Source organism: Microcaecilia unicolor, chromosome 6 (assembly GCF_901765095.1).
Source record: "Microcaecilia unicolor chromosome 6, aMicUni1.1, whole genome shotgun sequence".
Classification (NCBI taxonomy): domain Eukaryota; kingdom Metazoa; phylum Chordata; class Amphibia; order Gymnophiona; family Siphonopidae; genus Microcaecilia; species Microcaecilia unicolor.
The window spans coordinates 228,661,418-228,674,894 of record NC_044036.1 but is presented as its reverse complement, the minus strand read 5'-3'; the positions used below and the strand labels follow the sequence as shown (position 1 = coordinate 228,674,894).

Genomic DNA, 13,477 nt, shown 5'->3' with positions numbered 1-13,477 from the left:
GTAACCAAAGGTAACTCACCATGAACTACTACTGAAAAAGTTGTGAGCAAAATCCAAATAAAAAAACATACATGCCAAGTGGGCACTACTCTTTTGCAGTAAAGAAGTCCCATCAAAATCAAATAATATCCCACTGGCACCCACTGTACTGATAATTCTACTTATTTAGTGCTATTTGGTAACCAAACTGAAAAGTGTTCATATCCATGTTTTTTACAATGTCCTAGTGATGTGTTCATACAGCCAATCAGATGGTTATTTAAATTATTTCTTAAACTAATAGGTTGGAAATAAAGTTGTTGCTGTTAGACAAGGTAAATAATACTGCTTACTATGAATGTGTGTACAATGCAACACAAAGTATTATACTTAAGAATTTTCTTTATCAATTAATTGGCAATGACAACCCCAGAAGTCCTAATGTTCACAGGCAGCAATAGAGATGTATATGGATACTTGATGTGGAAGAATGAAGGGTTGTGTCACAAAATAAAACGTTCTTGTCCTTTTTTGTTTGCAGAATGTGCAATTGAGTATTACCCTCCCTCCAAGTATCTGCTCTCTGTTTTGGAACATAATGAGGGAGCAGCCATGGCAAACAGTACAGATGGGACCTGGTCAGAATCTATCAAAGAAAAAACGGAGTGGCAGGTTATTTATTTATTTATTTATTTATTTATTTATTTATTAGGATTTATTTACCGCCTTTTTTAAGGAATTCACTCAAGGTGGTGTACAGTAAGAATAGATCAAACATGAGCAATTACAGCAGTAAAAATATTCTAAAACAATACAAATTATGGCATGGTATGCTATTTACAATGTCAACACAATACGTAATAGAACATTATAGCAGTGGCATAGCAAGGGCGGCCCTTCCCTCACTGTGTCCCGCCCTTGAGGAAATAGGAAGTTACATCAGAGGGCGGGACACAGTGTGAGGGAAGGGCCAATGACGAGACAATTTTCTTCTTTTACAGTCAGCAGCGCTGCAGATTTGAGGTGCCGGGTGCACGGAGCTCAGCTGGTAGGCAGGTTGGGACTGTCGGGGGGGGGGGGGGGGGGGGGAGTGAGCGGCGCTGCACCGGGGGGCCCACACAGGTGGGGGGGGGGGCGCCGTGTTGCACTGCACTCAGGGGGTGTGTGCGTGCAGCGGCGATCCGCCCCGGGTGTCAGCCAACCACGGAACGCCACTGCATTATAGGTGATAGCGAAGGGTAAAGCAAAGATGTGACATATAGAAGGGTAAGAAAGTAGGAAGAGTTAGAAAGTAAGGTGATTGATTTAAAGAAAGTTGCACATGAGGTCAGAGAAATGGTTAAATATTATCTCAGCTAGGGTAGGAGTGGATAAACATGTCCTGCTGTAGTATATGCAGCCTGAGTACTCCTCCTTGTGTGTGTGTGTGTGTGTGTGTGTGAGTGAGACTAATGAGTTAGTTAGAAACACTTGATAAATATAGCATGGTTGTACAAGTTTCAAGTTTACTGAGAACTTTCTATCCCACTAATCAAGCGAAGTACAATCTAAAATAGAAGGGGAGAATGACAAACAGAAAATAAGATTAAAGTGGGGAAAGGGAAAAATACAATTTTCAATAGAAGCAAGGGGGGAGAAAAAAGTAGGATCAACTTTATTGTCCAGGCCCACACTGGTCATACCCAACTAGCAGTGGTAAACATCAGTAAAACGGAAGTTTTCAGGTCTGTCTTAAATTTTTGCAAAGATGTTTGTAGCCTATGTTGTTGCAGCAGCAAGTTCCAGAGCTCCGGACCGTGACCTGAAACAATGGAGTGTCTTATGATGGTAAGTGCAGTGTCTCTGAAAGAAGGCACCAAAAGTTGGTTTTGTTGGGATGATCTAAGTGTTCTAGATGGACAATATGGAGTTAGATATTGAGCAAAGAACAGAGGTTCAGTGGACATCATAATCTTATGTACTAAGAGTAGTGTTTTATATTTAATACGATGTACGACCGGCAACCAGTGAGCCTCCTTGAGCAAGGGTATAATGTGGTCATATTTCTTGTGCCCAGTGAGAAGCTTGACAGCAATATTCTCTATTATTTGGAGGCGTTTAAGTTCCTTGATCTAGTTCCTATATAGGGAGCATTGCAATATTCAATTTGACTGATTTCCAAGGAGTAGACAAGAATGTTAAGTGCTGAGGGTTATAGCAGCGGCCTCAATGATCAAATCATTCTTAGCTTGTAAAGGAATGTTTGATAACTGCCGAGATTTGAGGGGAGAATGTTAAGGAATCATCAGTGATTACCCCTAAGATCTTGATACTATTTGCTAATGGAACTGGGCCTGAACAAAGTAGGATAGGTGTAACAAGGCTTTTATTTGACTGAAGAGCCTTGAACTTAATGGAATTGAGAACAAGCTTATTATCTCATAGCCAAGAGGTAACATGAGATAATTTACAGTTTATATCGGTGATCTGCAGTGGGTCAGTGGGATCGACATTGCATAAAACCTGAATATCATCTGCATAGACATATGCTGTGCAGTCTAGGCAGTGAAACAGTGTCAGAAGGGGGCACCAATAGTGTTAAAATAATGTAGGTGCCAGAATAGTTCCCTGTGGTACCCCTAAAGCCAGCATGAAAGGTGATGAAGTAGACTTACCAACTCGAACATTGTAAACACAGTTAGATAGATAAGAATCAAACCAAGTGAGAACAGTGCCCTGTATTCCCAGTTGTTGTAGTCTTAGTAATAGAAGAGAATGATTCACTAGATCGAAAGCAGCAGAGAGATCAGTGGAAAGAAGGAGGACAGAGTTAGGTTGGTCAAGATGAGAGTAGATATAGGTGGTAATGCCCAACATGGTTGTCTGTACTGTGTTTGGGCCTGAATCCCGTTTGATTAGGATGAAGTGCATATACTTGTTCTAGAAAGTCTTGTAGCTGTAATTGCACTATTGAAGCTTTGCAGTGAATGTGAGATTAGGGATGGGTCTGAAACTGGAGCAGTCAATGAAGGATTATGTAGTGTCTTTTTCAGTGCGTTTTTTTCCACCGAAAAAGGTGTCGGTACTCAAATGCCAGGCCACCCTTCAAGGGCGGGGTGATCACTGAGGGACCCACCCCACAATAGCCAGGTCCCTTGCAACCAGTCACAGAATCTATGACAAGGCAGAATTGTTGTGTAGAGCCTGAGATCTTTCATTAAAACTTGGGGACCATGGGTCAATTTTAGCAGACAATAGAAAAGGTGCCGGTACTCAGTACCCCCTCAAAAAAAGCCCTGGTCTTTTTGGACTTCTTCCATGCAGTTGGTATATAACCTTCAATGAGGCTAGAGGTAAACAAAGAGAAGGAATAGGGCTAATTCAGTCAAGAATTTCTTTGCAAGGCCTGATGGAAGAGGGTCTTGAGAAACTGTGGTAGATTTCACAGAACAAATAGCTAGAGAGAGACTGTGGAGCATAGGGAGGATAAAGTTTTCCAAGAAACTGCAGGGCTGGTCAGTGGAGTAACTGAGTGGTAGGATGGACGAGACCACAGACAAGGTATAGTGTAGAGTCAGAAACTTTTGCTCAAAGTGAGCAGTCAATGCTTGAGGGGCTAGCTAAGATGTGGAGGACCATGGGAAGATATAAGGGTTTTGAGTACAGGATAAAGAGTGTGTTTTAGAGGCAGTGAGGGCCGTCTTGTATGATTTAGCAACAGCCATATATGTAGTATGGGTGGTGGGAGTACGTTTATGCCGCCACCTGTGTTCAGCTTGTCAGAGCTGTTGCTTGAGACATTGAAGATCAGGTGTAAACCAGGGTTCGTTATGACCAGAAGCATGGAAAGGTGAAGTCTGATTCATAGGCACTAGACTAATTAGTGTGAAGAGATGTCGTCCAAGTAATCAGCCTATCTTCTAATGGTAGGGTGTCAAAGCTGTCAATATCCAGACCAGATCAAATGAGTAGTGCTTCGTTTGTGACAGCACTAAAATTCCTAGAAGTGCAATTGCACAATGAGGGGGCAGTAGCAGGAGTGGCTAAAGTGTAGTCAATTACTAGTAGAGAGTGATCTGTCCCCATGGTAGAGGAAAAGTTAGAAATTTTTTCAGAAAATGGATCACAGTAGCGGGCGATAGTATCAGATCCAATGTGTGACCTCGGTGGATGGGACCCTGAATGTGTTGAGATGTTAAGATCCAAATAAGTGTGGAGAAGTCTTGGGTAAAAGAAGAGGTGAAATCATCTAAGTAGAGATTAAAATCTCCTAATATAGCAATCATTCTGGAGTTCGAATCAAGATGGCGTCAGTAGCGGTTGCGGTTCCCGAAGCTCCTGAGATTTAATGCCGACGCTGATAGAGAAATTCTATCCCCGACTTTTAGATGGGGAAAAGAAAGGGAAAGACGCAGGCACCTACCTCCAAGGCACCAGCGCCATCCCTAGCTTCTCGTCAGACGACGCTGGAAACCTTCGGAATCGGGACCCTTAGCGAGCAGGACCTTACTATGATGGGCTCGCCCCATTCGGGGGCAGAGCGCAGCATTGAGGGCGCGACGTTGAGCCCTCCTTCTCTCACCGCTCCTCCACAACCCGGAAGCATAGTTGAACCGGTGCAGCCACAACAGCTTGAACCGCTGATTGTGGAAGGAGGACCATCGTGTACTTCTACTCCAGGGAAGGAGACAATATCTCAGGGAGAAACGCTGGTCGGGCTCCCTGCTTCTCATGGATTTGCTTCAGAGAAAGGTGGAGGAATGATAAGACCTACCCAGGTGACTATGATTACGCTATGGGAGGCAATTCAACAGGTAAACAATACTTTGCTTCAAATAAATACTTCTATAAAGGGCGAAATTGTAGAACTGAAACAATTTACCCAGGATTTATCAACAAAAGCTCAGGAACAAAATGAAAAGATTTTAAAGATGGAAACTGAGATTAAACAATTACAGGATTTAACTATAACAATGGTTAAAGATAAAGAAATCCAGGAAAGAAGGATGGAGTACTTGGAGAACTGTGGAAGAAGAAATAACTTGCGGGTGTTGAATTTTCCCAAATCCCCTTTAATTTCATCCTTGGACATGCTTAGAAAATACTTCAGCGATATACTAGGGATTCCTGTAGAGGGTTATCCCCCTATAACAAGGGCCCAGTATATCTCTGGAGTAGTGAGAATTTCAAAAGAACAGCCTCAGGTTACTCCAAATTTAAATTTGACTGAATTTCTTGAAAATTCGTTGGATGTGGTCACAGAGAGAACAACTTTAATTGTGACATTTGCTCTTGAACTTGATAGAAATAATATTCTCAGACTATATTTTCGCCATTTAAATGACTGTTTCCTGGGACAAAAAATTCAGATTTTCCCCGATATGGCAAGGAACACACAAAAAAGGAGGAAGGAATTCCTATTGTATAAATCTAGGACACTTAATTTAGGAGCTACTTTTTTGTTGAAGTTTCCTTGTAAATGTTATGTTACTTTTGAAACAGTTAATTACATATTTTTTACTCCCTCGAAACTATTGGAATTTCTAGTTTTAAAGGAAGGTATTAAACCTCCTGAAGAATTGCCCCCCTGATTGAGAATGCTGTAACGTCGGCTGTAATATCCTGTTCTGCTCAACCGCTTTGAATTGTTAACAACTATGTTTAGATGTATTTTTATGATTTCTTTTTTCCTAGTATCTTGATTCATTAATTGTGGACAAATTTAAAATAGTTTTCCTTTCTATTTTTTCTTAGGAATGGCTGTTATCAGTTATTTCTTTGTGTTGTATTTTCTGATATTGCCATTTTTGTCTATGGATGTAAAAAAAAAAATTAATAAAGAAAGAAAATTAAAAAAAAAAAAAAAATCTCCTAATATAATCGGGTAGGAAGAGTGCATTCACGGTCACTGATCAGTTACAGAGGTAAGAAGCAGTTGAAATGAAGATAGGGTGGTACAGAAGAAGAAAATCTGAGACAGGTGATGGACCAAGCCTAAAGCTAAGAGATTCAAGAAGGGGATCAGAGTGATGAGAAAAACATGAGAGCTGAAGTTGTGAAGAGTAGATCACTGTGAGTCCACCATCAGGACAGGTATATTACGGTTGTTAGCTTAATTCAAGAAACCTGGAGGAGTGGCCTGATTGATATAAGCAAGGTCTGCGTCAGTGTGCCAGGTTTCCTTAAGATAGAGAAGGTGCAATTTTTATGCCATGATAAGATCAAAGATAAGATGAGATTTACCACGTACCGAATGGGAATTAAGCAGACCTACTGAAACACTAGTCGTCAGGGCCGGACCAGGTGTGACCTTGGGGGTTGTAAAGGGATGGCAACCAGATTTCTTAGTAATGCTGATGAGGGAGAGTGGTGAGGCAGGGGAAGGCCAGTGTAACACATAAGGAAGAGTGCAAGAATAAAGAGGGGCATGTCTATTAATCAGCGCCCGAGATGCCATAATGTTGCAAGAAAAACAATAAAAGGTTGCGCTTGAAAGAGTGCAGAAAGGATCAGGACCTACTCCTTGTGCGCCCTCCTTTGGCAAGTGCACATGACGTTCGCTGCTAGTGCAGTTGAAAATATAGCAGCTTTGGAGGTAGGAGCACAGTGAGATGAACTGGAGCGTGCCTGGAACACACAGGGCAAAGTACAATAAGTTACGGAGCAGAGAAAAGTAACCAAAATGTGCACTGCGAGGTGCATTTGAAAATATAGCAGCTTGGTAGTGATGTCACTTCTGGACAGGTGGGGTTTGGAGCTTGGGCCCACTGCATTAGCAGCGGTTTTGGAGGTAGGAACAAAGTGAGACAAACCAGAGCGTGCCTGGAACACACAGAGCAAAGTACATTAAGTTACGGAGCAGAGAAAAGGTAGGCTAGTGAGTTGCTCACTTTTGTGGTAAGGCAAAGGAAAGCATTGAGTTGCAGAGAAAATGGGATGCCTAATGCCCATCCATGTCCACCGCTGCCCATCCCCCAAAAGAAAATATGGTGTATGTCTGGCCATACTACAGCATAAAATCATATTTTTACTTGATATTTCTCTCTCCTTTGCTTCTCAGAGCAAATTCTTGGACTACGAAAAGAGGAAGGTAAGATGTTCTTAAAATCTTCATAGCTTAAGAACATAAGAAAAGCCATGCCGAGTCAGTCTGAGCTCCATCAAGCCCAGCATCCTGACTTTGACAGTGGCCTCTCTGGTTCACAAGTACCCAGCAGATCATAGCTTTTAACCAGGGATAAACAATAGCTTTTCCAAATCTACCTAATTATTTTAATGGACTTTTCTTCCAGGAACTTGTCCAAACTTCTTTTAAACTCCACTGTGTTAGTCACCCTGATCACATCCTTCAGCAACAGATTCCACCTCTTATTTGTACACTGTATGAAAATACTTTCTAGAATGTATTTTCAGTCTGCTGGTTGTCTGTTATATGGAGTGTCCTCTTGTTCAGTGGTGTTTGAAAGGTTAAAACAACTGTTTCCTATATAGCCATTCCACCCCACTCATGATTTTATACTTTTGTCATTTCCTTGTCATCAGAGCAGATGAATGCAGAAACTTATGGGTTATGCCCATCTACCAGCAGGTGGAGATAGAGAACTGTTATATAGGATGGAATGCGTTCTGGTCAATCAGTATGCTCTATCTCCAGCAGGTGGTGGATGGTCTACCATCAGCCTCTGGTGTCTTCTGAGAAATTTGGCTCCTGTTCTATTTTTTGTCCAGTTGAGCATTGGGGTGATAAGGCTGCTGCTGGTGCCTTCTTACATCTGGTAGTGCAGGGTCCCTCCTCCCCCCCCCCCCCCCCCAATCCATTCTGCTGCAAGCTTCTCCTTCCTCATTAAAAAATAAATACATTAATTAAACATGAGAAAGCAAATGCTAAACTCCACAGAGTTTGTCTGCTGTGAGCGGCTAGAGCTTATAGGGGGTTAAATACTTGCATCCAGCATTCTCCTTCTCAGAGAAACTGACAGCCTTCTTGCTTCCTTCACCATGAGTACAGCTTTAAATTTTTAATTACTGTCAGTTCTGGCAGTACCGCGGCTTACTTTCATTTTGTTTTCTCAGTGACTCAGCTCCTGAGGCAGCCTTTTCTTTTGGTGTTTTCTGGGCTCCCTGCTTCCTCTCACTGTTGCAAGTCATGGTGGGTGCTTCAGATTCCCGCACGGTTCTCTCTGACTCCATGTCAGTTCAGGCAGCGGCATCCATATTAGAACACTGCGGTTCCACTTCTTTAGCTGAATCGGTGCCCTGACACAAACGGTTGTGCCTTCAGGGGGTTCTAGAAACATAGAAAAATGTAAGTAGATAAAGGCCATATGGCCTATAAAGTCTGCCCATCCATGCCATCTACTCTCTCTATCACTCCCTTAGAGATCCTATATACTTGTCCCAACTCTCTTGAATTCAGATATTGTTTTCATCTCCTCCTCTTCCACCAGAAGGCCATTCCTCAAATTCATCACCCTTTTCATGAAGAAGTATTTCCTCAGGTTACTTCTGAGCCTGTCCCCTTTCACCTTCATCCTATGCTTCCTGCATTGGCTCCTCAGCACTCCTTCATGGATTCTTCAGATGCAGCTGCACAGGTACCTTTTCCTCCTGAGTTTGTACCCAAATGCATCTAGTCTATTTAATGAAGAGGGCTCTCCCTCTTACAGAAGGTCAGCAGCAGTTTGCAGGTGCCCAGGCACCATCCTTCAAAGAAGCGGCATGTAGAACCCACTCCTGACTTGGACCCTGTTCTCCTTACTCACCTTCTCTGTCAGAAAGGGGACTCTCCTAAGTTTCTATGCAGTCTCCACTGCCAGAGACCCTAGAGCAGTAGTTCTCAACTGGTGTGTTGCAAGCACCTGAAAGGTGTGTCATGTGGCCAGCACATAGTAGTGGTTTTTTTTTAAGCGTGCAGTATGTCTTTCTCCCCTCTCCTGCCACACAGACCATCACTGCTCTCTTTCTTCTTCCCTCAACAACCCCCCCCCCCCCCCCCCCCCGAGTCCAGCACTGCTTCCCTCTCCCTCTGTCTGTCAAACCTGCATGGTCTTCCTCCTTCTGCAGCATTAACAGACTGCCTGGGCCAGTGCTGGATCTTTCCCTCTGTTCTGTCCAGTCCTACATACACAGGATGTAGTGGCAGAGGGAAGGATCAGGCCCAAGCCCAGGCAACCTGTTAATTCTGCAGGGGCCGGCAGACAGTACAAGTTTGACAGACCAGGCAGGGAGGAGAGAGAAGAGAAAGCAATGCTGGAGTCTGGGGGTGAGAGGAGAGGGAGCTGTGTTGGGCTTGTGTGCGAGCGGAGGTTTGAAGTATGGAGAGGGAGCAGCATTGGACTGACTCTAAACTGTACTTTTGCCTTGTGTTTTATTTTTTATGCTGAGCTTGAGTGTTTAATAAGGGTGCTCTACTTCCAGATCTGTGGCCTTTTTTTTAATTCTTCCTGCTGCAGAGTTGATTGAAGCTTAAAATTAATTTGGCTTCCATTGTACCTGGTGCCTAGTAAGAGTTTGTCTTTATGGGAAGGGCTGCTTCCTGGAGAGGTGGAAATCCTGAAAAGCAGTGCAAGCCTGAAGCTAAGATATTTTGAATTTATGTATTTTCAAATTTGTGTTTCGGATTGTTTCATAAATTCTAAACTATTCTCTTCCCTGTGTGTCCCTCTTACTCAGGCCCAGATGCACTAAACCTGAACGACCCTTTTAATGACCCTTAACGAAGAAATTTTCAAACGTAGCATGCATCAAAGGCCATTTTCCGAGGAAGCTAGCAGCTAACAAAACTGGAATGCAAATGATAAACTACCATTGAAATGTAGACAATTCGGAATGCACTAACCATACCGACGATAGCAGCGATTCACTTACCGCCAGAAATTTAACGTCCGCTCAGACCTGTCGTTAAAGCCTGAGCTGTCATCTCCCCGCTGCCCCCTGCACGATGAAAAACCAAATTGCTGGCATGTTTAAAAAGAAAAGTGGCTCCCTGCTTCCCTGTGCCTAAAATAAAAAACGAAACTAAATTAAAAAAGGATCGGGAGGGGGCAAAGGCACTCATCAGCAGCGTCCTGTATGGACGGCCTTGCCTTGCCCCCCCCCCCCCCCGAAGTCCCCGCTGCTCCCCGCTGCTCTGATTGTGAAATAAAAGCTGTTAAAAATGAAACCTTTGCAGTTGCTGAGCTCCCCCTCCCTGTCTCTCTCTTCTTCAGTCGGCAATGCTCCGCCTCCTGCCGTCCTCCACCTCCGTGCCCCACCCCCCCACCCCCGAGTTTGTCCCCGCCGCTCCCCCCCTCCACCGGACCCCCCCTCCACCATAATGGCCGGTGCAGCGCCTCTCACCTATGTTTGAAGGCGCTGCACGGGATGGATCAGCCTTCAAACATAGGTGAGAGGTGCTGCACCGGCCATTATGGTGGAGGGGGGAAGCGGCGGGGACGAACTCGGGGGGGGGGGGGGCGGGTCACGGAGGTGGAGGAGGGCAGGAGGCGGAGCATTGCCGACTGAAGAAGAGAGAGACAGGAAGGGAGGGGGAGCCCAGCAACTGAAAAGGTTTCATTTTTAACAGCTTTTATTTCACAAACAGAGCTGCGGGGACTTTGGGGGGGGGGGGGGAGCAAGGCAAGGCCGTCCATACAGGACGCTGCTGATGAGCACCTTTGCCCCCTCCCGATCCTTTAATGTTTGTGGAGACATGCAAGGGAAAGTGGGGAGCCACGTGTTTGTGTTTTCTTTTTTTTCTTTTACGTTTCTGGCATGCGCAGAGCAGCCAGAATAACGCTTGGCTGCTTTGCGCATGCTTTACGAGCCGATTACCGACGGGGATTAGTGCATCGTTCTTTACAATACCGCACCGAACTTGTGCGACTTGTTTTTTTGGAGCATTGGTCGTTTTTTAAAATTCGGTAATGGCTTTAATGATTTTGCTTTTTTTACGTTTGGTTGATGCATCTGAGCCTCAGTGGTTTACTGGGAAATTTTTAACAGGCTGTCTGGGCGTAGCCAGCCCTGCAGCTTATGGGGGTGGGGCATTTCCCCATTGGCATTTACACCTCCTCCGAATCTGACACAAGTGTAAGCTAACTGTTCATTGGGACTTGGTGTTTTGAGAAATGAATGAGCCAGCAATTGCCTCTTCCTCTGGCTTTAAAAATCCTCAGACGTGCCCCCGGGTCTACACTCACCTCTCCTTCCAGTGACCAGGCCCTGTGGCTGCTGTGGACTGCCTCCTCCCTGTTTCCCAGTCATGTTCCTGAGTTCATTCCATTCCTGACATTTGTGACAGATTGCAAAGGCCATGAGCTTGGCAGAGCCATCCGCCCTGCGGACACTTCAGACTCACTCTGACCTCTTGCCCATCTGCAGGACACTACACAATGCATGAAAGCACGTATGGACCAGCGCCAGCAACACTTGGAAGCACTCCTGGACCAGCGCCAGCAACACTTGGAAGCACGCCTGGACCTGCTCCAGCAATGTATGGAGGCGCAGAATTCAATAACAGTTTCAGTTCCACTGAGGTTGGAACCAGTACTGGCAATAGCTCCAGTAAGGTCAGGTATCCGGCTTGAGGCCCCACCGAGATATGACGGTAATCCCAAAGACTGTAGAGGTTTTCTCAACCAGTGTAACATAATTTTTGAGCTCTAACGCCAAGATTTTCCTTCCGACAGAACCCGGGTGGCTTATACTATTTTCTTTCTGTCCAGTCAAGCCTTAGCATGGGCAACTCCTCTTTGGGAAAAGGAGGACCTGGTGCTTTATGATCTCCCTAGGTTCTTGGAACAATTTAAATGGGTCTTTGAAGAGCCTGGGAAGGTTACATCTGCAGCTTCCCCCTCCTGAGACTAAAGCAGGGAACGCGGACCCTAGGCGACTATGCTATCAGTTTCTGTACTCTGGCTTCAGAATTGACTTGGAACGAGAGTCTTGTTGCGACTTTTAGCAGGGGTGGGCTCCCCAAATTATGGATGAGTTGGCCAGACGTGAGCTTCCAAACAGATTAGACGACCTTATTGAACTCTGCAATGTGATAGACATTCGACTTAAGGAGCGTAGCGCTGTGTAACCCTAGTAGCGCTCTAGAAATTAGTAGTAGCCAAGAACGGCGCTCCTCAGAAAAGATAGGTATTAAAACACCAAGTTATCGGTATATGTCATAGGCTCCTATTCTGAAGGAGGCCTGTCCTCCAGATTCTGTACCAATCCCCAGCCCTGGCTGACCCCTTGCACCCGATACCTTCACTCCTGCGCCCGTTCGGCTGAACGCCTCTGGAGGAAATCTCGCGCCCATACTGACTTCATTCACTTCAAATTCATGCTATCCTCCTTCCAATCCTCCCTATTCCTCGCTAAACAGGACTATTATACCCAACTGTCTAATTCCCTCAGCTCTAACCCACGTCGTCTCTTCGCCACCCTCAACTCCCTCCTCAAAGTGCCCTCCGCTCCCACCCCCCCTCACTCTCTCCTCAATCTCTGGCCGACTACTTCCGTGACAAGGTCCAGAAGATCAACCTCGAATTCACCACCAAACCTTCTCCTCCTCTTCATCCTGTAACCCACTCTCTCAACCAACCTACCCAGGCCTCCTTCTCCTCTTTTCCTGCTATCACCGAAGAGGAAACCGCCCATCTCCTCTCCTCCTCGAAATCCACCACCTGTTCCTCAGACCCCATCCCCACCAACTTACTTAACACCATCACTCCTACTATCACCCCCACCATCTGTCATATCCTCAACCTCTCTCTCTCCACTGCAACTGTCCCGGACACCTTCAAGCATGCTGTGGTCACACCATTCCTCAAAAAACCATCACTTGACCCTACCTGTCCCTCCAACTACCGCCCCATTTCCCTCCTACCCTTCCTCTCCAAGATACTTGAACGCGCCATTCACAGCCGCTGCATTGATTTTCTCTCCACTCATGCCATCCTCGATCCGCTTCAATCCGGCTTTCGCCCCCTACACTCGACAGAAACGGCACTATCTAAGGTCTGCAATGACCTATTCCTCGCCAAATCCAAAGGTCACTACTCCATCCTCATCCTCCTCGACCTATCCGCCGCTTTTGACACTGTCAATCACAACCTACTTCTTGACACACTGTCCTCCTTTGGGTTCCAGGGCTCTGTCCTCTCCTGGTTCTCCTCTTATCTCTCCCATCGTACCTTCAGAGTACACTCTCATGGTTCATCCTCCTCCCCTATCCTATCCCGCTCTCTGTTGGAGTTCCTCAGGGATCTGTCCTTGGGCCCCTTCTTTTTTCAATCTACACCTCTTCCTTAGGCTCCCTGATCTCTTCTCATGGTTTCCACTATCATCTTTATGCTGACGACACCCAGCTTTATCTCTCCACACCAGAAATCACTGCGGAAACCCAGGCCAAGGTATCGGCCTGCTTATCCGACATTGCTGCCTGGATGTCCAACTGCCACCTGAAACTGAACATGGCCAAGACTGAACTTATTGTTTTCCCACCCAAACCCACTTCTCCTCTCCCTTCACTCTCTATCTCAGTTGA

The 13,477-nt window shown here is 45.4% G+C and overlaps 1 protein-coding gene across 2 annotated transcripts in view; it reads left to right on the top strand.

The window, feature by feature from the left end:
• LRSAM1 (leucine rich repeat and sterile alpha motif containing 1) overlaps nucleotides 1-13,477 on the top strand; it is a 1,377,704-nt gene that overhangs the window by 629,614 nt on the left and 734,613 nt on the right. For both annotated transcript variants that reach the window (XM_030206572.1, XM_030206573.1), the window contains exons 10-11: nucleotides 521-651; nucleotides 7,019-7,048. In XM_030206572.1, coding sequence (XP_030062432.1) covers nucleotides 521-651; nucleotides 7,019-7,048 — 161 coding nt within the window. The remainder of the gene's footprint in view (nucleotides 1-520; nucleotides 652-7,018; nucleotides 7,049-13,477) is intronic.